At 42.5% G+C, this 20056-nt stretch overlaps 1 protein-coding gene across 7 annotated transcripts in view; it reads left to right on the forward strand.

Annotated features, from left to right (window-relative positions):
• POLA1 (DNA polymerase alpha 1, catalytic subunit) overlaps window positions 1-20056 on the forward strand; it is a 369765-nt gene that overhangs the window by 9064 nt on the left and 340645 nt on the right. For 6 of the 7 annotated variants that reach the window (XM_038370686.2, XM_043505015.1, XM_043505025.1 and 3 more), the window contains exons 2-7: window positions 695-819; window positions 7003-7099; window positions 7879-7959; window positions 13742-13860; window positions 14204-14266; window positions 16551-16649. In XM_038370686.2, the coding sequence (XP_038226614.1) occupies window positions 695-819; window positions 7003-7099; window positions 7879-7959; window positions 13742-13860; window positions 14204-14266; window positions 16551-16649 (584 nt within the window). The remainder of the gene's footprint in view (window positions 1-694; window positions 820-7002; window positions 7100-7878; window positions 7960-13741; window positions 13861-14203; window positions 14267-16550; window positions 16650-20056) is intronic. The other variant, XM_038370695.2, reaches the window with a different exon arrangement.

The following is a 20056-nucleotide window of genomic DNA, read 5'->3' on the forward strand; positions in this document are numbered from 1 at the left end:
GGAATTGTTTGGTCTGAAGGTAAACTCTTCCTTCCATGCTTCCCAACAGGTGGTTCTCCTATTATTCTGTCCAAGGCCACAACATCTTACTGAGAGGGAATGGCACACCTTAGATCAGTGGTGGGCAACCTGCGGCCCATCAGGGTAATCTGCTGGTGGGCTGCAAGACAGTTTGTTTACATTGACCATCCACAGGCATGGCAGCCCGCAGCTCCCAGTGACCGTGGTTCACCATTCCCGGCCAATGGGAGCTGCAGAAAGCAGCGGCCCTCCGCCCAGCGCCCTTTGGAGTGGCAGGCGGCGCGTGGCCCCTACTCCCGAGCACTGGGCAGCACAGCCCCAGGGCCAGGGGACCCCAGCACTGGGCAGCCCCAGCTATCCCAAGTCCCAGCCACCCTAGCCCCAGCTGGCTTCCCTTCCTGGAAGAGAAGCAGCCTACCTGGGCTGGGGTCAACTAGCAGCAAGAAGGGAGGGGGCCAGTGGGAGGAGTGTGGGCAGGGCCACGTGGGGCTGTTTGGGCAGGTTGTCTTCCCCTGCCTGTTGGACACTCCACCCATGTTTTTAAGGAATAACCAACAGTGGAACCATTGTTTCTCTAAAACTAATATTAAACAATTACTGTAGATTAAATGTCTGAAAACGAGAACAATGCATAGTTGAATTGTACTTCTGATGTTTTTAATATTCATTTCAGCTACATCAGACTCTGGAAGTTTTGCAGTGTCACGTTCTCGGCGTGAGAAAAAATCTAAAAAAGGACACCAAGAAGCTCTAGAACTCTTGAAAAAGGCCAAGGCGGGTGAAAAAGTAAAATATGAGGTAAATAGGTCAATCTTTTCTCTTAGACTTTCTATATAAAAACCTAAGTTGAGTTTTGGGAATATTGATCTTTGTCCTAACCTGTATAAAGCTGATCACTTGCTTCTGGAAATTATGGGGAACGTTAGGAAAACAGTATTCAGTCAAGACAAACTTGCCTGAAAGGTGTTTTCTTAGTAAAATTTTTTCATGAGACAGTAGTTATTTCTGTATTTGCCACTTCTCTGACCCTTGACATTGGAAATTAAAGAAATTGGTGAGCAACATTTAATTTTCAGCTATTAAAATGGCTTAATGCTTGAACATAAAGTTTGATCTGCCTTGACGATTATTCTATAGTGAAAGGCTTGCATTCAGGACTTCAGCATGTATCAATTAAATAGTGGACTAGGAAACAACTTAACTTATGATTTTCAAAGTATTATGTGACCCAAGTATGGTAATGTTAAGGCACTGCATCTTGGAAGGAAAGGAAAAGTCAATTTATATTGACGTATTAAACTACTACAAAGTACAGCAAAATGACATAGTAACTAACCAGATATGCAACCCCAAATAGCCTTTTTTCACTCACCTGGATGTGGACAGAGGTCTGGGGTAATCAGACCATTTAAGATGCATGTTCAGCTTAACAGTGCCTTGTTTCTCAGTCCAGGTCTATGCTACATACTCACTTCAGTATAACTATCCACACCTCTGAGTGACATAGTTATATCGATCTCAGCACTGCCCACACAGGAAGGGGGGTTATGTCGTTGATGGGAGAGCTTCTCCCACCAACGTAGCTACTGCCTCTTGCAGAGGTGGAGTTATTAAGCCAATTGGAGACCAGACGCGCTACAGCGGTGCAGCTGTGCTGATGCAAGTTGGTAGTGTAGACCTGCTCTCAGTCATAACTTTTTGTTAAATTAAAGTGTTTGCTAAGATTACATTGAAGTTGATATACCTTGTGAAGCTTCCTGGTGGTACCCGTGGTTGTGAGGCACCTCACTCTCAATTCCCTTAGCTGAGAGAGCCTTGTATGTTCCTGCTGTTGGTCAGTTCCCCAGCTCCACGAGCCTCAGGCAACATGCACGCTGCTTTCCAGGCCAGTCTCACTGTTTCTTACCAGGTTAAGGGTAGTCACCACTCCAACCCCCGAGTCTCTCACTGCAGCACCTAGCCCCTGATCCGCGGGACACTCTCACAATTCCCAGATCTTGTACTCCCAAAGAAACAATATAAATAGCACTTAGATATGTGTATAGTAAAAACAGGAAGAAGGGTTACATATAAAGTAAAGTCATAAATGCATTCTGGAATCTAGACTTCACTAGATACTCCCTTGACTAATAAAGTTTAGCTCATAGAATCTTTCCAGTGCTTGTCAGCCAACCCAGGCTGTGGTCTGTTGTTGGTATGCGTGTGGTGTTTTTTTTTTTTTTTTTTTTTTTAACATGAAGTAAGCTGACATTGTGTTTGCAGAGTGAGTCCTATCTCTACAGTTAGTCCAGAAATCTTGTCTTCACCTGTAAACAGGACTCCCTCCTGCTGATTTATTTTTTTTTCTTGTAAATTTCCTCTCTGTAAAACCTTCAAATCTCTTCATTAGCATTCAGCTCAGACTGTAAATGGGCATCCATTGTGATCCATAGTGTTCAATTACATATAGCCAGGCACATAAACATTTCTTGCCGGACAGAAACTTTTTGATGCCCAGTGTGACACAGGCTTCCAGTAGAGATCTTGCATGACACCCTTTGGGAAACTAGTATGAAGATACTAGACCCTGGGGATCCCTGTAACCCTTTGGTATTCCTGTGTTCTCTGCCAGTTGGCACCAAGAGCTCTCTTAATGAGGTACTGTGATGCTTCCCTGGAGTGCCCAAGGTTGTGGGGCACTTCACTACCACCTGCCCTAAATATGAGGAAGCCTTGACTCTGCCTGCTGTTGACTGGTCAGGGCCCAGACTCCAGCAGTCTCAAGCAATATATGCACTCTCCTCTTAGCCTGCGTAGGGTCTGCTGTCCCTTTGGAGACAAGCAGTAGGTGCACTCCAGCCCCTGAGCTTCCCGAACACCCCCTTGGAATATCCAGCCCCTGTTCCACTGCATGCTCACAGAATTCACAGATCTGCTATTCCCAAAGGAACAGTACACCTCGGAATTCTCTCTCCTCTCAATTCACAGCACTTATGCTTGTTTTCACTATAAACATATCACAGTTTTTATTTAACAAAGAATAGAGATTGGAAACGAAGCGAGCAGAATTAATGGAAACAAAAGGTTACATGTAAAATAAAATCATAATACTCTTTCCCTAGAGCCTAAACTTAACAATACATTCTCTTGTCTCCTAAAGGTAAACTCATCCAAAGTCTTTCTCCCAGCATTAAACAACCAGACTGGCTGTGATCCTCTTGTCATAAGACAAACCAGCTGGTCCCCTTCGTGTAGGATGCCTGGGTTTATTTCTGCAACCCCATATATAGTTCAAAAGATCCATTGTTGTCACTTGTCAACAGAGTACCCCCTGCTGCTTGCTTTTTCTTGTAGAAAATCTCTCTTGGAGGCTTCGCAATCTCTTGACTTGATTAGCATTTTGCTTATACTGTAAATAGGTATTCATTGTGAAGTGTACAGTCCTCACTTTACGTATAGACAGACATAGAGTCTCCTCCCTGAAATAAATTGTTTGTCATCTTCTGGTGACCAGCCCCAACTCCCAGACCTTAAGAGCATAATTTTCACTATACATTCACCTAACTCCTTACATATTCTCTGTACATACGTTTTGCGATGATTATGGTGATCATTGTGACACAAATCATCAGTGTAAACCTTGTGTGACATCCTTTGGCAAACTATTGTCTAGAGATCAGACTTGGAATCCCTATAACCCTTATGCTCCTTTGTGCCCTCTGCCAGCTGGCACCAACAGTTCCCACACTCTCATACCTCATCTTCGTATTTGAGAAAAGAAACCCAATCATTATAGCTCTTCTTTCCGAGGAATCCATTTCTTTAAGGAAAGCAGATAGTATGTGGGGGCGGGGGGGGGGAAGGTCAGTTGACGAATTCATTCATTGCCATAGTGAACTGGAGTTTCAGCATCACACGATAGCTGTTTTATTTTAATAACATCTTCCCTATTGGATCTTTCATTACTTGTGACTAGAGCCCTGCAGATCCACGGGTATCCACTTTATATCCGTGGACCGTTTCTGCAGATAGAGCCGTGCGTGGCTACAAAATTTGTATCCGCATCCGCGCTGACGGTAAGAGCCAGGTGGGCAGCTGTGAGGAACCATGGCACAGATCCTCCACCTGCCCTGGGTGAGGGATTTGGGGGGCTGAGACACTGGGCGGGGGCTGCTTGGGCTCCCAGGGAAGGTGGAATGTCCGCTGTAACTCCCCACAGCTGCTAGCGTGGCTCTCCCCGACCTGGCTCCAGATGAGGAGGGGGGCAGCTCAGAGCCGCAGCCTGGCCATGGTAAGAGCTGGGAGGGCAGTGGTGGGGACCTGCTGTGGATCTTTCACTTGCTTTGGGCAGGGGGCCTGAGCAGCCACCGGGCAGCTCCACAGGTTTCCCTGGCCAGGCCAGCGTGGAGCCCAGCTGGGGAGCTGCGGCGGACCCTCCACCTGCCCGCAGTGCAGGTCCCTGCGACGCAGGCTCCCTGCCCAGCCAAGGGCAGGTGGAGGGTCTGTGACTCCATGCGGGATCCCCACAGCTGCCCACGTGGCTCTCCCTGACTGGGCTCTTGCGGGCGGGATGCCTCGGAACCTCAGCCCAGCCCTTAGTGTAGAGCCCTGCAAATCTGTGGATATCCGCAGATAATTTTTGCAGATAGTGGATCAGATGCAGATACACATTTGTGTACAGTAATTCCTCACTTAATGTAGTTATGTTCCTGAAAAATGTAACTTGAAGCGAAACTATGTTAAACGAATCAGGGTTAGGTTCCAAGGGAATTTTTTTTGCCAGACAAAAGGCGTTATATACATAAACTGCTTGTTTAAAACTTATACTGTTTAATACTATACTCAGCAATGATGTTTGTGAAACTCTTCCTCCTCCCCCCCACCACCCTTCCAGCCTCCTGAATGCTGGCAGAGTTCAGTTCTGATTGATGGTGAAAAATTAACAGGTGCTCTGCACCCACTGGCAGCGAAGCTCCCCCTGCCCCTGCCTTGCTGCCTCCTTCCCTGAGTGCGGTGCTTTCCCGCTTCCCCCGCCCCCCCCCCCCCCAAAAGTCCTAAGCGCTGCCAAACAGCTGTTTGGAGGGAGGGGGAAGAGGCAGAGAAGAGGAAGTTGTGCAATGCTCCCTTGTAGGAGTCTCTGGAAGAGCAGCAACTTTACAAGCAGTGGACAGAGCAGGCAGCCAAATGACATTAGAAGGAAGCATTGCACAACTTTAAACGAGCCTGTTCCCTAATGGAGCAGGGACGTAACATCGAAAAAACATTAAGCGGGAGGACATTAAGTGAGGAGTTACTGTATCTGCTCAGGGCTCTACATGTGACGGCATCCCCGGGGTACAATCTGGAACTGGGCTATCGCTGTGGCCCCTTAACTTCCCAGCCTGGGCTGTCGCCCACAATGCTTTGCTAATGGCAAGCAGCAGCACCCCTCCAGGTGCTGTTATCACTCAGCACCACAGGATGTGGAGCTCCACATCCAGCTAGATTGCATGAATGTTCCCAGAGCCGCTCACGAATCATTCAGAGAAAGGCACCAGCAAATCTCCCAAGCCCCCAGCCTTGCACCCCAGAACTGTACTGTCTTGCCCTGGTCAGAAGCCTGACCAGTGTAAGTTCATTACCCAGTCAGCCCCTCCTTTGATGTGGAGAGGATACACACTAACCTATGTAAACTGAGATGAGATTTTGCCAAGCATTTCAACCAAAACAGACTGTTTTAGGTAAAATATAAAATAGTCTTTTTTGACTACAGAAAGGTAGATTTTAAGTGATTTATAAGCAGGTACAAGAGGTCCGAGATAGTTACCAAAGAAAATAAAAGGTCAACGCTCAGTCTAAGGCTATGTCTACACTATGGCCCTTACAGCAGCACAGCTGTACTGCTGCAGCTGCGCTACTGCAAAGTCTCTTGTGTAGCCGCTCTATGCTTGGGGGGGGTGGGGGGGAAGAGAATTCTCCTGCCAGCATAAATAAATCACCCCCAATGAGCGTCTCCCCAAGAGAATGTCTCCTGCCAACATAGTGTTGTCCACACATGCGCTTTTGTCTGTGAAACTTATGTCGGTCAGGGGTGTGGTTTTTTTCACACCCCGACTGGCAAAAATTTTGCCGACAAAAGTGCTAATGTAGAGAGAGCCTAAATCTTAAACCTTATTAGACTAGGCAGTATTTAGAGCAAGCAGTTTTTCTCACCCTGTTGGATGTTGCAGGTAGGTTACAGTTCTTAATACACAGGCTTCCTCTTTAAGCCTAGGATGAGTCTCCTCAGTTAGTCTTTTTTTCTTCCCAGTGTTCTTGTTGCTTCCAGGATAGGTGGGGGAGGCGAAGGGTAAAAGCATGGTGCACTGTCCCCTATTTTATATCCTCAATCCATGTGCCTGGAAAATACTAGCTCAGACCTATCCTAATGGGCTTTGCTGAATCACAAAGTTGAGCAATCTGCCATTGTGTGATGCTTGCGCAGCTCTTACAGCATTGTAAATTCCTTTTTTACAACTCCCCTGCTGATTTAATGGTCATTTAACACCCACCTGGAAATGGATAACCCCCTTAGTTGTCAGGGAGAACTGGCAGTGGATGACCCTGAAACTTGCAACATATTTCAGTAACAACCATACAGCAAAATCTCATAACTTCATACACGTAAAATCTCATAACTTAATAACAATATACATATTCTGACAGAACAATCTGTTTCAGCATATCATGACCTTTCATATGATATCTTACATGGTATGCCTTGCATGAAATAAATCCTAATTATATGATGGGGTGAATATGGGGGTTCCAGGGTGCTGTTTTGAGGTACATAGTGCCATAATACTAAAAAGCAAAAATGAAACGCCTCAAACTGAAGGAAGATTTGCACTTGCTATTTGTGAACAGTTCACCTGGTGTGATTAGAGAAGAAAAATCCAATCTAGTCTGAGGCCTTGATAAAGCTGCTTTATTAAAAATATGGTAGCTTGAGAAGTGCTAATTCTAAATATGCCTTGCTTGCAGGTTGAGGAGTTCACAAGTGTTTATGAAGAAGTTGATGAAGAACAATACTCCAAGATGGTCAGGGAACGCCAGGATGACGATTGGATTGTAGACGATGGTGTGTAAGATTAATTTAGGGGGCTCCCATAATATGCTGAGTAGAAACATAAGAATATTCTTTCATATATTTCTAAGCCACAGGTTGAATGGCTTACAAGTTCCAATATCGTTTGTATGCATTTTAAAACACAAATAATAAAAATTTACCCTGAAAGTATCTTAACTGCATCAGGTTGCATGAGGACCTTGCCTCAAAATGTAAATACCTCAGTGCCCTCTATAGATCAGTTATAATACAGACCAAAAAAATGGGCTTCTACACAGAGACTTTTGGCCTAGATTTTTAAAGCAATTTAGGTGTTGCGGCACTCAACATCACAATGCCTAAGTGCCTAAATCTCTTTTAAAAGCAAAAATCAGAGTCCTAAATCAATTAGGCATTGTGTCACTGAGTGCCGAAACACACAAATAGCTTTAAAAATCTGGGTCTTTATGCCAAAGCATTGTTGAGTTTATAATAACGCATTCAAGCTCAGTGATTCAAATATTTTACATTGACTGCAGATACAGTGACTTTGTTCCATTTAAAAATGGTTCCCTATTGCAAACTACAGATATTTTTTTAGTTGATTGTGTATTAAAGTAGTTACTTTGATCCGAACTTGGTTTGTGTTTTTGTTTATTTTTGTACTCAAAATATATAAATTTATAAAGTAATGAAAAATCAAGAGCTTGTTAAACAGAGGAAGCCCCTTAGCGATGGAGATTAAGTTTAAATTTCATCTTTCTAACGTTGCAAAGGGTCACTCTAAGTATATTTTTAACTTTCTTGTACAGATGGGATAGGTTATGTAGAAGATGGAAGGGAGATCTTTGATGAAGATCTAGAAGATGATGTCCTTGGTTCCAAGAAGAAAGGTAAATGAATTGAACTCTTGAAAGTTTCTCTGGTTGCTTTTTTAAAAAGGTGCATACAGTTGGGTACTTCTGTTGACGTCATGCAGTGAAAATGGGTCAGTAAGCCCAAATATTAGCACAATGAGCATAGCTTCCTGGGAAGGACAACTTGCACCAGCTTCTTTAGGTCCATAGTTGCTCCTGGTTGAGATGGATGTGCTATTCCTACTGCTCCCTGTCTGTTGTAGCTGTTTTCATAGAGCTCATCATACTATGTAATTGTTGTATACATTCAGACTGTACTTGTATTGTGACGTTCACCATGGATTCAGGTGATATCGGCAGTGACTGAGGTTTCATAAATGTGTCTGGAATCAGGGTTTGGCCTGCAGAGCATCTCACACATGATCACCAAGAATAAAAAAAGAGGAAGTGATTATCAGAGCTTAGGGTGAGCTACAGCCAGGGAAATCACACTCATATAACTACATGCTCCCTCCCCTGAACACCAGGGTTTTTACCACCCCTTCCTCCTTAAGGCTCTCTTGTAGGCTCCTGTTTGCTTCTTTCAGCCTGCATCTGGGAAATCTCTTTTGTTCCCCTTCAAATATCTTTGCTTCCTAAGATAACTCAGGATTACCTTTGGATACAGCTAATCTTATGTCTCAGGCACTGTCACCTCAGGGCAGGCATAACATCCGTTGCCTTGTCTATAGTATGAAGTTGAACCATAATATTTGTACAAGTGGGATATTACAGAATCATAGAAATGTAGGGATGAAAGGGACTGAGAGGTCATCTAGTCTAGCCCCCTGCACTGAGACAGGACCAAGTATGCTTAGACCAGGAGTCTCAAACATGCGGCCCGCGGGATTCTTTCATGCGGCCCGCCAAGTTCCCCGCGCACCCCTCTGCCTACCCCATGGTGCCGTGAGCCCAGTGCCGCTCCCTGAAGCGGCCGAACCATGCCCCTGCGGGGCCCAGGGAGGAGCAGGGGGCAGAGGGCTCTGTGCATCACTCTTGCTTCCAGGCACCACCCCCCGGAACTCCCATTGGCTGGGAATGGGGAACTACGGCCAATGGGAGCTTCAGGGGAGGTACCTGGAGAAGTGGCAAGAGCAGCACATGGAGCCATGTGCCCCCTCCCGCTCCCCAGGATGTGGTTCCAGCCGCTTCATGGAGCAGAGCGGCCAGGGCAAGCTTGCAGTGAGCCTGCCCCGGCCCTGGTGTGTGCTGCTGCCACCCCAGAGCTGCTCTAGGTAAACTGGGCTGGAGCCCACACCCCAACTCCCTGCCCGTCCCCTGCCGCACCCTGAACCCCTCCTGCACCTCAACCCTCTGCCTAGAGTCCCCTGCTGCACCCCGCACCTCAACTCCCTGCCCTGAGCCCCCTGCCACACCCCGCACCACTCCTTCACCCCGTGGGGGCAGTGATGGGGTGGGGACTTCGGGGAAGGGGTTGGAATGGGGGCGGGGCCAGAGGCAGCAAGCCGGGGGTGTCAGTGATGCGGCCCTCGGGCCAATGCACTAGTTCTCATGTGGCCTTCATGGTCACTTTGAATTTGAGACCCCTGGCCAAGACCATCCCAAAAATCTGTTTTAAAAGCCTGCAATGAGGGGGATTCCACAACTTCCGTTGGAAGCTTTTCCAATACTTAACTATGCTTTATATTTAGGAAGTTTTTGCTTATATTTAACCTAAATCTCTCTTGCTACAAATTAAGCCCGTTACTTCTTGTCCTGCCTTCAGTAGACATGGGGAACAATTGATCACAGTCCTCTTTATAACAGTCTTTAACATATTTGAAGACTGTTATTGGGTACTCCCTCTGTCGTCTCTTCTCAAGACTAAACTTACCCAGTTTTTTTAGCCTTTATCTTGTTGTCCTAAACCTAGACATCGCGCTTTCTGAACAGTTTTCATTTGTGTAGTACAAATGAATGTGAATAGCATGAATGTGCAATTAGAGTGTTGATAGTTGTAGTAGTAGTAGTAGTATTTACTATTTTGTCAGTAAAACTGTTCATTTCAGTGGTCAGCAGTGATCTATGTTGGTTCACAATTGGCAGGTTAATTAATAAAAGTTAATGTTGTTACTACAGGTTTGTATGGATAAAAACATTACCATGCTTTGGTTCTAGCTGTATCCTTAATAGTTGACTAACTTTCTATTAAGTGTATACACTAAGTTATACTACATTATGTCTGCTGTGTCTTCTCTACTGGGCCAATGAGGACTTCCTTCTGCCCTGCCAAGCTTGGGAGCACCAGCTTCTTTAGATCCATAGTTGCTCCTGGTTGAGATGGATGTGCTATTCCTACTGCTTCCTGTCTGTTGTAGCTGTTTTATAGAGCTGCTCATAATACTATGTAATTGTTGTATGCATACAGACTGTACTTGTATTGTGACATTCACCGTGGATTCACCTCTGTACTTTATTGTGGATCCCTAGAAAGCTCTGCTAGGGAATAATGTGGGTTTTTCAAGTACAATATACCATCCTGTTATGTTGGGGAAAACGCTATAAAATTTTTATCAAGAATGCTTTGTCCCTGATTTTCTTAGTTGCATTGGTCCAGAAGAAAGCAGCTGCCTTGGGAGGTTGTGCAGACTTTTATAAACTGCATGTGACTTTACCAAATGCTGTGGCTTATTTTGTTTAAGTATGGGCCCTGGATTTTAATGGTATTTAACTATAAGTGGTGACATAAGTTTTACAGTTGTCAAGGTTCCTTCCCCACTCTGAACTCTAGGTACAGATGTGGGGACCTGCATGAAAACCTCCTAAGCTTACTTTTACCAGCTTAGGTTAAAACTTCCCCAAGGTTTTTACCCTTGGACTATTTTACCCTTGGACTTTCGCTGCCACCACCAAACATTTAACCGGTTACTGGGAAAGAGTTGTTTGGAAACGTCTTTCCCCCGCAAAATCCTCACCAAAACCTTGCTCCCCCCTATTCTGGGGAAGGCTTGATAAAAATCCTCACCAATTTGCATAGGTGACCACAGACCCAAACCCTTCGATCTTAAGAACAATGGAAAAAAAGCATTCAGTTTCTTACAAGAAGAATTTTAATATAAGAAAAGGTAAAAAGAATCACCTTTGTAAAATCAGGATGGTAAATACCTTACAGGGCAATTAGCTTCAAAACATAGAGAATCCCTCTAGGCAAAACCTTAAGTTACAAAAAGACACACAAAGACGGGAATATTCATTCTATTCAGCACAGCTTATTTTCTCCGCCATTTAAAGAAATCATAATCTAACGCATATCTAGCTAGATTACTTACTAAGTTCTAGGACTCCATTCCTGTTCTGACCCTGGCAAAAGCATCAGACAGACAGACCCTTTGTTTCTCCCTCCCCCCAGCTTTTGAAAGCATCTTGTCTCCTCATTGGTCATTTTGGTTAGGTGCCAGCAAGGTTATCCTAGCTTCTTAACCCTTTACAGGTGAAAGGGTTTTTCCTTTGGCCAGGAGGGATTTTAAAGGTGTTTACCCTTCCCTGTATTTTTATGACAACAGTTCTTCTCTTTTATCTAGAACATCACGAAAAAGCTGCATTTGAGTAAATTTCAAGTTTCACTTTTAAATCACTATGAAGAATTATTTTTGTACAGAAAAAGGATGTGATTGCTTTCAATATATGCTGAAAAATACATTTCCCTTAGCAAACCTTACGTGCAACCTTTTTTGTAGAGGTTAGTGGAACAATATTCAGGACAAATTTGTGTAGTCTTGTTACTCAACTTTCTTCAAACTTACTGTTCAACCTGCAGAGTAAACCGGCTAACTCTCAGACCAAACCAGTGTGGCTAGCCAAAGGTTTAGTAGGGCAAAAACAACGCTTATAATAAAGCTCTGTAAATTTCTTGTAGCCATTTAGATATTTGTCATCTTTTGGTACTGTGTTTATAAAATGTTTTAAGTTTGATAAACATTCAGTGCTATCTGCATGAAGCTGCGTCAATGGTGGTTGGGGTCTAATGTTTTAATGACCGGCTCTCTAATTGGATCACTTTCATAAGTTAAAAGTTATTTCAATGTTAAGTCGTACAAACATTTTCAAAAATCCAGAAAGTCTTTTTGTCTTCAAACAAGTGTAATTAATTTCTTAAATATGGAAATGTCTGTTCATTTTTTTCAGTATTGGTCTACTTTAAAGAGGTTGGGGCTTTACACATTTCCATATGTAACGTGCATGCTTAAGCCTGATGTTATATATTCATGAACGTACAGTAAATCTAATTTATACTTCTAGTTCCATCATGGAAAATCTATAGAGATTTACAAATCGTATACAAGGATCTCTTTCTCCACTAAAAAGGTGAAATGTTGCAATTGTGTAATGTCGTTTTGCTGCTCTAGCATCTTCAGATGGAATGTGCAGGATGTAATTACCCAAACTGGATTTTGACCAAGACAGCAGTTTAATATCTGCACTCTTGTCAAAAATGCCGTAGGATCTCCACTGGCAACAATTGATCAGCATCTCTTGCAGCTCATGAAAGATTGCACTTTCAATAGCGTAGTGCCCCTAACATTATGCTGGGCTCAATACTGACTCTCAGGAAAGAGTGCCTCTTACTGAAGTATAAACACAGTTTCTTATAACAACTGCGTTTACCATAGAGGCTTTCTGTGCTAGTAATGGGCTACTCATAATGAGCTTGTGAGATGAGACAGGATTTCAGAATAGGCAGCAGGTTTAAAACAAACAAAAGAAGTATTTTTTCACACAACGCACAGTCAACCTGTGGAACTTTTTGCCAGAGGATGTTCTGAAGGCCAAGACTATAACTGGGTTCAAAAAAGAACTAGATAAATTCATAAAGTATAGGTCCATCAATGGCTATTAGCCAGGATGGGCAGGGATGTTTGCCAAAAGCTGGGAATGGGAGACGGGGATGGATCACTTGATTACCTGTTCTGTTCATTCTTCTAGGGCGCCTGGCATTGGCCGCTGTTGGAAGACCACATACTAGGCTAGATGGACCTTTGGTCTGACCCAGTATGGCCATTCTTATGTTCTTTAGTGTTTTCTTTGACTGAATCTCTTTTGGTTCTTGTGAAAGCTACCAGTTAATAGCCTTGAGGACAGAGGTCATCTGTTTATCTGCAGCATATGTACAGAGGCAAAGGAAGCTTCTGCATAGCTCCCTGTGGGCAGATCTATGCAAACATGAAGTTTGCAGCAAGCTGGAGTATGAATCTATCCCACACTAGCTGTCCATGCGGACCCTGATGATGTGCACTAATGAACTAGACATGCTAGGTAACTTGACTAAGGTCACATAGAAAGTCATTTGGCAAAGCAAAGAATCACACCTTGTCTCCATAGTCCTAGGCTTGCTCACTAACTGTTGGACCATCTTTCCTCTATGCAAATACTAGTATGAAAAGCGCCTCTGCTGTACCATACTCTGGAGCAGTGGTTCTCAACCTATTTACTGTTACAGGCCACATATGCAGCCCAATGAGTTATCTGGGTCGCATCCAATACTACCTCTATGGCCCTGAGGATGTCACATAGGCTGCATTACTGCTCTGGAGTGACCACGTTTTAGTATGAGAGAGGTGGTTCAGTCATTGGCCTCTGCGATGCTTCCAAGAAGGCTACAAACTCTGGTGATATGTTTTTGTAATGTAATGCCTTGCATGAACTGCCAACTTACGCTGGATTTGAACAAGTAGCCTAAAGGTTAAAGATGGTCCCTTTCCCAATTTCATCAACTATCCAGCCCCCACTGATAACTGGATCCTTTAATTATTTGAGAAATCATTAATCTCTCTTGCTCCAGTAGGAAAAAGTGACAAAACATGCACAAATGACAAAAAGAATGTGAAGAAGTCTGTGGTGTCAAAGCCAAACACTATCAAAACTATGTTTATGGCTAGTGCTGGGAAGAAAAACACAGATGTAAGTTGTATTTTTATATTTCAATTGAAACGTCCTACATTCAGTTAGACTTGTAACTTTATTTTCTTCACTCAAAGTGACAAATGTTTTGGTTACTGCTGTTCTGACGTTTGTTTGTTTGTTTGTTTGTTTATTTATTTATTTATTTATTTATTTTTAATCAATTGGCACACTAGCCAGACTTATCAAAGCTCCCGTTGGGAGTTTCTGGGTGCTGGTCACTCTTGAAAATCTGGCCCATGGTATGCGGAACCTCCTTATTCTGCATGGACCGAGTCTTTTGGTTCAGTTAAGTGCATATAATTAAGCTATATAGCTAATACAGCCATCTAATATTTTACAGAAAACTGTAGACTTGTCCAAGGATGACTTACTCGGGGATATTCTGCAAGATCTGAATGCTGAGGTAAGTAGTTGAATTTTGAGGGGTGTGATGTACTGAACCCCCAATCAATGATGCAGTTCATCCAGTTGTCAGTTTGTAAAAAAAAAACAAAACAAAACAAAAAAAACCAACCAAACCTGGATCACCTAAGATTTTGTTATTTTAATGAAGTCATTCCCAACTCCTGGCTGTGACAATCTTTGTCCCAGAGTAGCAGCCGTGTTAGTCTGTATTCGCAAAAAGAAAAGCAGTACTTGTGGCACCTTAGCTTATGCTCTAATAAATTTGTTAGTCTCTAAGGTGCCACAAGTACTGCTTTTCTTTTTGCGAATCTTTGTCCCATGAGTCATCTTTAGGTACCCATGAAGTCGGGTCAGCCAATGACTTTAGTTAATCAGCATGACAGTACTATATTACTATATTAGCAGACTTCCTTAAAATTATGAAGACTAACACTTTCAACGGCATGTATCACAATGTCCTTTGGGGTTATTGAACATGACATGTCATTAATATAAATGAAAATTATAATTATATTTTTAAAAAATTAGAATATTATCATGTCCTTCACTTAGCTTTAATATAAATATTAGATACTCATCCCATACTATCTGATACCATATTTTACCTTATAACTGATACCTGATACCTTAACTGTTACTAACATCACAAACATCTAAATAGTTCAGGAAATGCTTTCATGCTATCCTGATGTTTGCTGTTGCAAGGCATATGTGGAATACCCAACTTTGTGGAAGGTAAGTGAGGAAAAACATTTTAATACAAAATACTTTCATCCTATTTTCACTTCAGCACACAGTTGTTGCTGTGGAATAGTTGGCTAGTTAATAAAGCTTTGGAGTTCACTTTGTCATACGCTTCTCCTCATGTTCTTAATAGCATTAGCTCTTTCTGCATTTATAGGCATAAATGTACATCTTAAAATTGCTTGTCCACTAGTATGCCAACTACTTGTAGAAAACCAACTACAAATCTTCCTTAATCACACATTCTCCTTAACTGTTTCAGTGGTAGCTGTGTTAGTCTGTATCAGCAAAAAAAACGAGGAGTCCTTGTGGCACCTTAGAAACTAACAGATTTATTTGGCCATAAGCTTTCATAGTCTAGAACCCACTTTATCAGATGTAAGATCTGATAAATTTGTTAGTCTCTCTAAGGTGCCACAAGGACTCCTCGTTTCCCCCCCCCCCCCCCCCCACCTTAACTGTTGACTTTACAAACTGTTTCAGTAGACAACATGTCACACTTATGACTCTCCGCCATAACTGATTTTTTTAACTTTTTTTTGTCATACTTCATATTAAACGTAGTCTAAAAAAATCTATGGTGAGGGATGGGAAGCATTTGAAAAACTTTCCATTACATCCACACATTTTTAACTGAATTTCTCTGGCTCTTGTGGATCTCCAAACTTCATCCAAACCAAATTCATGAAGACTTGTCATCAAGATTCCTTCTTTTATTTAAATGCTAGCAGTCTGCTTGATGCTGTATAAAATATAAGGGAAGATGGTCCCTCTCCTGTGACTTATGATCTAAAATTTTTATTGACTTTCTTTTCACATCAGGATTTTGTATAATTAATATATTATCAGTTGGCATCATACTCCCACTACTGCTTTGGCTGTTCTGGACCCTCTGGGCCTTTGTTTTGCATCCTCCTCTAGTTTAGGAGTAAGCTATGTAGCTGCTTTTAATTTTTTTTTTTAAAGTTAATTTTTTCACAATGTTAACACTCAAAACCAAAACTTTTATTAGAATCCTTGTGGCCTTATCACTTTAAGTGAATTTGGGGGGAAAAAAGTGGCTTAGCTGGTGTGGAAGGATTTCTTACTTGCTTTGAGAGCGTTTCCCCAAATTCCCTGAGTGAAGACACTTCATAGTGTCACTTTTTTTGTTGGTTTCAGAGTAGCAGCCGTGTTAGTCTGTATTCGCAAAAAGAAAAGGAGTACTTGTGGCACCTTAGAGACTAACAAATTTATTAGAGCATAAGCTTTCGTGAGCTACAGCTCACTTCATCGGATGCATTTGGTGGAAAAAAAAAAATGCGTCCGATGAAGTGAGCTGTAGCTCATGAAAGCTTATGCTCTAATAAATTTGTTAGTCACTAAGGTGCCACAAGTCCTCCTTTTCTTTTTTTTGTTGGGACTCTGATACTTTTGCAGTAACTGATGCAGCATGCATGCATGTAGGGTTAGAGGGAGAAGAGAAAAATTGGTTGGCTTTTTCTGTCTGTCAAATTCTAATACAGGGCCATTCTCATGTTCTCCCTCCTCCTTTTTAGACCATTCAGATAACTCCACCTCCAGTTGTAAAGCTAAAAAAGAAAAGACCTGTTGGAGCTTCACTGAATCCTTTCTCTATACAGTCACAGGCCCATACGGTAAAGTTGCAGATCCAAATTGGTTTGGTTTTTTTTTTTTTTTTTTTTTGCTTATGGCTAACTTATATTTTGAATAAGTAAACTCCTGTTTTATTATTGGCTTCCTTAGTAAAAACAGAAGGTCTGTAATTTCCTTTTTGGTACTCTAATATAGAGATGAAAATACACTTTTGCCTCTGACTATCTTTGTAGTTGGATGAGTACATGCTGTAGCTTCAGTTATCACTAAACCATTCATACAGTGCTGTAGAGTTGCATGACACTACACATAGATACTTCATATGCACTAAAGCTATCTAAACAAGATATGAGAAAAGGATATTGAAAGTTTTAAGGGAGGATGAATTTTTAAATGAATTTGGAGGAAAAGACACTTGGCAGATGAGGGCACAATGGAAAAGGCATGAAGTGAGGTGGGAAAAGGAGATCAGGCAGAAAGATTGCAAAGAGCTTGTTCAAAGAGTTGAAAATGGAAAGATGTAAATAGGGGAAATGTTGTTTAAGAATGTGGGTGCGTATACAGATCTTCAGTTTTGCAGAAGGTGGGGAACCAGTGGCAGACTTCTGATAGGGGTAATATGGTTTGAGAGGAGGCATGAAAGATGACTCTAGCAGCCACTTTTTGGAGAGACTCACTGCTAAGAAGCAGGGAGACTGAATGGTAGGCTATTGCAATGTCAAAAGCCTTGATATATGGGCAATGATTTTAGCAGTGGAGACAATGAGGTGAGGACAGAATTTTTATTTGAAAAGACATAGTGAAAGCTGCAAGGAGGAGAGAAGAGTCAAAGACTGAGGTTCAGGACCTGGAAAGTGGGACGGATAATGGAATTATTGATGGAGAGATACAGAAACAGGAAAGCTGAGAAGTTAATGTTTGAGGAGGTGAGTTTGAACTGGCAGCTGGGCATCCAAAAGATGTCAGGCAATAAGATACAAGACTGGGTGATGAGGAAGCCACTGGAATTTGAAAATCATCTTTGTAGTAGAAGTAGATGAAACCGGGGGAGTAGATACTGGGGAGAAAAAGAGGGGCCAGAAAAGAGAAACTGAGGAACAACAGGGAAGAGGGTCAAAGGGATTTGGAGGTGGCTGATAAATGTTCATGGGCGTAGAAAGAGATGTAGCATACGGGGACAGTTTTTAGTGAGGAATACGATTGAAGTATACAAATGGTATAGAGGAGGTAAATTCTATTTACCATTAAAATACAAGAATGACAGTGCAATTGAAAAACAAATTAAAAACTGAAACATACTCTTACACCATGAATAATTAACTTGTGGATTTGTCACGAGATTATTGAGACTAAGAGTTTAATAGGATTAAAAAAATTACCCATGTATCTAAATAAGGATCTAAACCCTGATGCTTTGGGGGTGTTAGTCAACTACTAGTTGACATAGGTTAGGAAGAAGAGACGTGCTTTTCCATAATTGTCCTGCTACTATTTTCCCCTGAAGCATACGATACTGGCCATTATCAGAATGCTGGATTAGATGGGCCACTCGTCTGATGGTCCTAGAACAGTGATTCTCAAACTTCTGTATTGGTGACCCTTTTTACACAGCAAGCCTCTGAGTGCAGCCCCCCCCCCCCCCGTAAATTAAAAATACTTATAATAGCATTAAATACTTTTTTTTTTAAAATGCTGGAGGTGAAGCGAGGTTTGGGGGTGGAGGCTGACAGCTTGTGACCTCCAAACCCTTCCCCCCATGTAATAACCTCATGGCCCCCTGAGGGGTCACCACCCACTGTTCGAAAACCCCTGTCCTAGAAGGAGCAATTAGAGGTTTTAAGAGCTGTCCGAAAGGTAGAATGAGAACCAGGAAGACTGTCTTGGAAACTAAGTGGAAGAGAGCAGGGAGTGATTAACATTTTCTATTTTAGTAGGCAGATCTGGAAACGTAAGTACAGAGAAAGATAAGTACCTTAGTGAAGGTGGCTTCAGGAGAGGGCAGAAGCTGAGTGAGAGAGGATGAGGTTGGAGAAGGTAACAGTCTAGGATTTTGGAGAGTAAGAAAGGGAATAGGCAACTTTGATCAAAGGAAGGCTTATTTAAGACAGGAATAATGATTGGGCATCTGGGGTAGACGAGATAAAAAGAAGTAGAGAGAATAAATATTAACATCTTTTAAACTTTATTTTAGTTTACAGTAGTTTATTTTTATTTACAATAAATCAGCTGCACAGACCTGTACCATTTAGTGGCTGACAGTGGACCTTTAGAGCATTAGATTGGGACTTGGGAGACCAGGGTTCTATTCGTGGCCAAGACTCTGGCCTGCTGTGGCTGTGAACAAGTCACTTCATTTTCCTGTTCCTCAGTTTCCCCATCTGAACTATATGATGACATTTAGTGAGGCTTTGCTCAATAAAGTGCATAGAACTATCAACTATTGGAAGGTCTCATGACTCCCAGCCCAGAACACCTTTTTCAAGGTTAAAGGCAGGGGGGTAGGATGAGGTAACTGCAGCTGTTCCTATGTCCTATCTGAAGCTGTAGCTCTGAGCAGACCTTGTAGGCTGAAGAGAGGGTTTGGGAACATGCGAAAGTGTAGTGAGAACATTTAGGGATTTTTTTTTTTTCGTAGCAGCAAGCCTCTAAATGCTTTGAGTATGTGCAAATGGCAACTTTTGGAGGCTTATAGCTCAGCTAAATCTAACTGAATAACAAAAGGGGCCTGCCCCCTTATCAGCTTCTCTAAGTCTCTGCTACAAAGCATACGGAAGCTGGAACTCGTCAGTGAAATGATTGGAAACCAATTTTAACATTAGGAAGACAACCTCTTTTCCCCTGACCTTGCTGTTTGAAATTAATTCTTTGCTGAAACTTTAAAAAGTATCAGCCGGAGGTAGAGCCTGTAAAGCTTCAGTCCGAACAGTTAGTTTGGCCAAGTTATAAACAATTGAAAAATTGCTTGGGCTGCCTTAACGTGGGCAGGGCCCCATGTATCCTCTGATGGGGTGGCTGTGGGATTCATTCCTTTACTACATAATAATGCTCCAGAATTGGACCTTTCATTAAAAAATTGTTCTTCCCTTTATGGTTTCAGTGAGTACCCCCAAAATGTAAACAGTCTTAAATGATGCAGTGTCCTATGTCTGCATCTGTAGAGACCTCTTAGGTCTGAGGGGTGTAGCCTGTCCTATTCATCTCAATCAGGGCCCCGTGGAATTTGGATACTATGGTTACATAAACTGGCATTCACCAATTTGCTGCAGCTAGGCTCACAACTGTATTTTTCCCCTGCCCTGCCATACCATACCTACCGCTTCCCTTACAATTGTGAGTTAATTGGAGTACAGTACGCACTCCCTGCACTGTTCCATGGAGCAAGTCAGAGTTGTGGGAGCGAGAATTTATGTATGCTGGCAAACTAGGCTCTCTGGGGAGCTAGTTGAAG

The sequence above is a fragment of the Dermochelys coriacea genome, chromosome 1 (genome assembly GCF_009764565.3).
Source record: "Dermochelys coriacea isolate rDerCor1 chromosome 1, rDerCor1.pri.v4, whole genome shotgun sequence".
In the NCBI taxonomy this organism is placed as follows: domain Eukaryota; kingdom Metazoa; phylum Chordata; order Testudines; family Dermochelyidae; genus Dermochelys; species Dermochelys coriacea.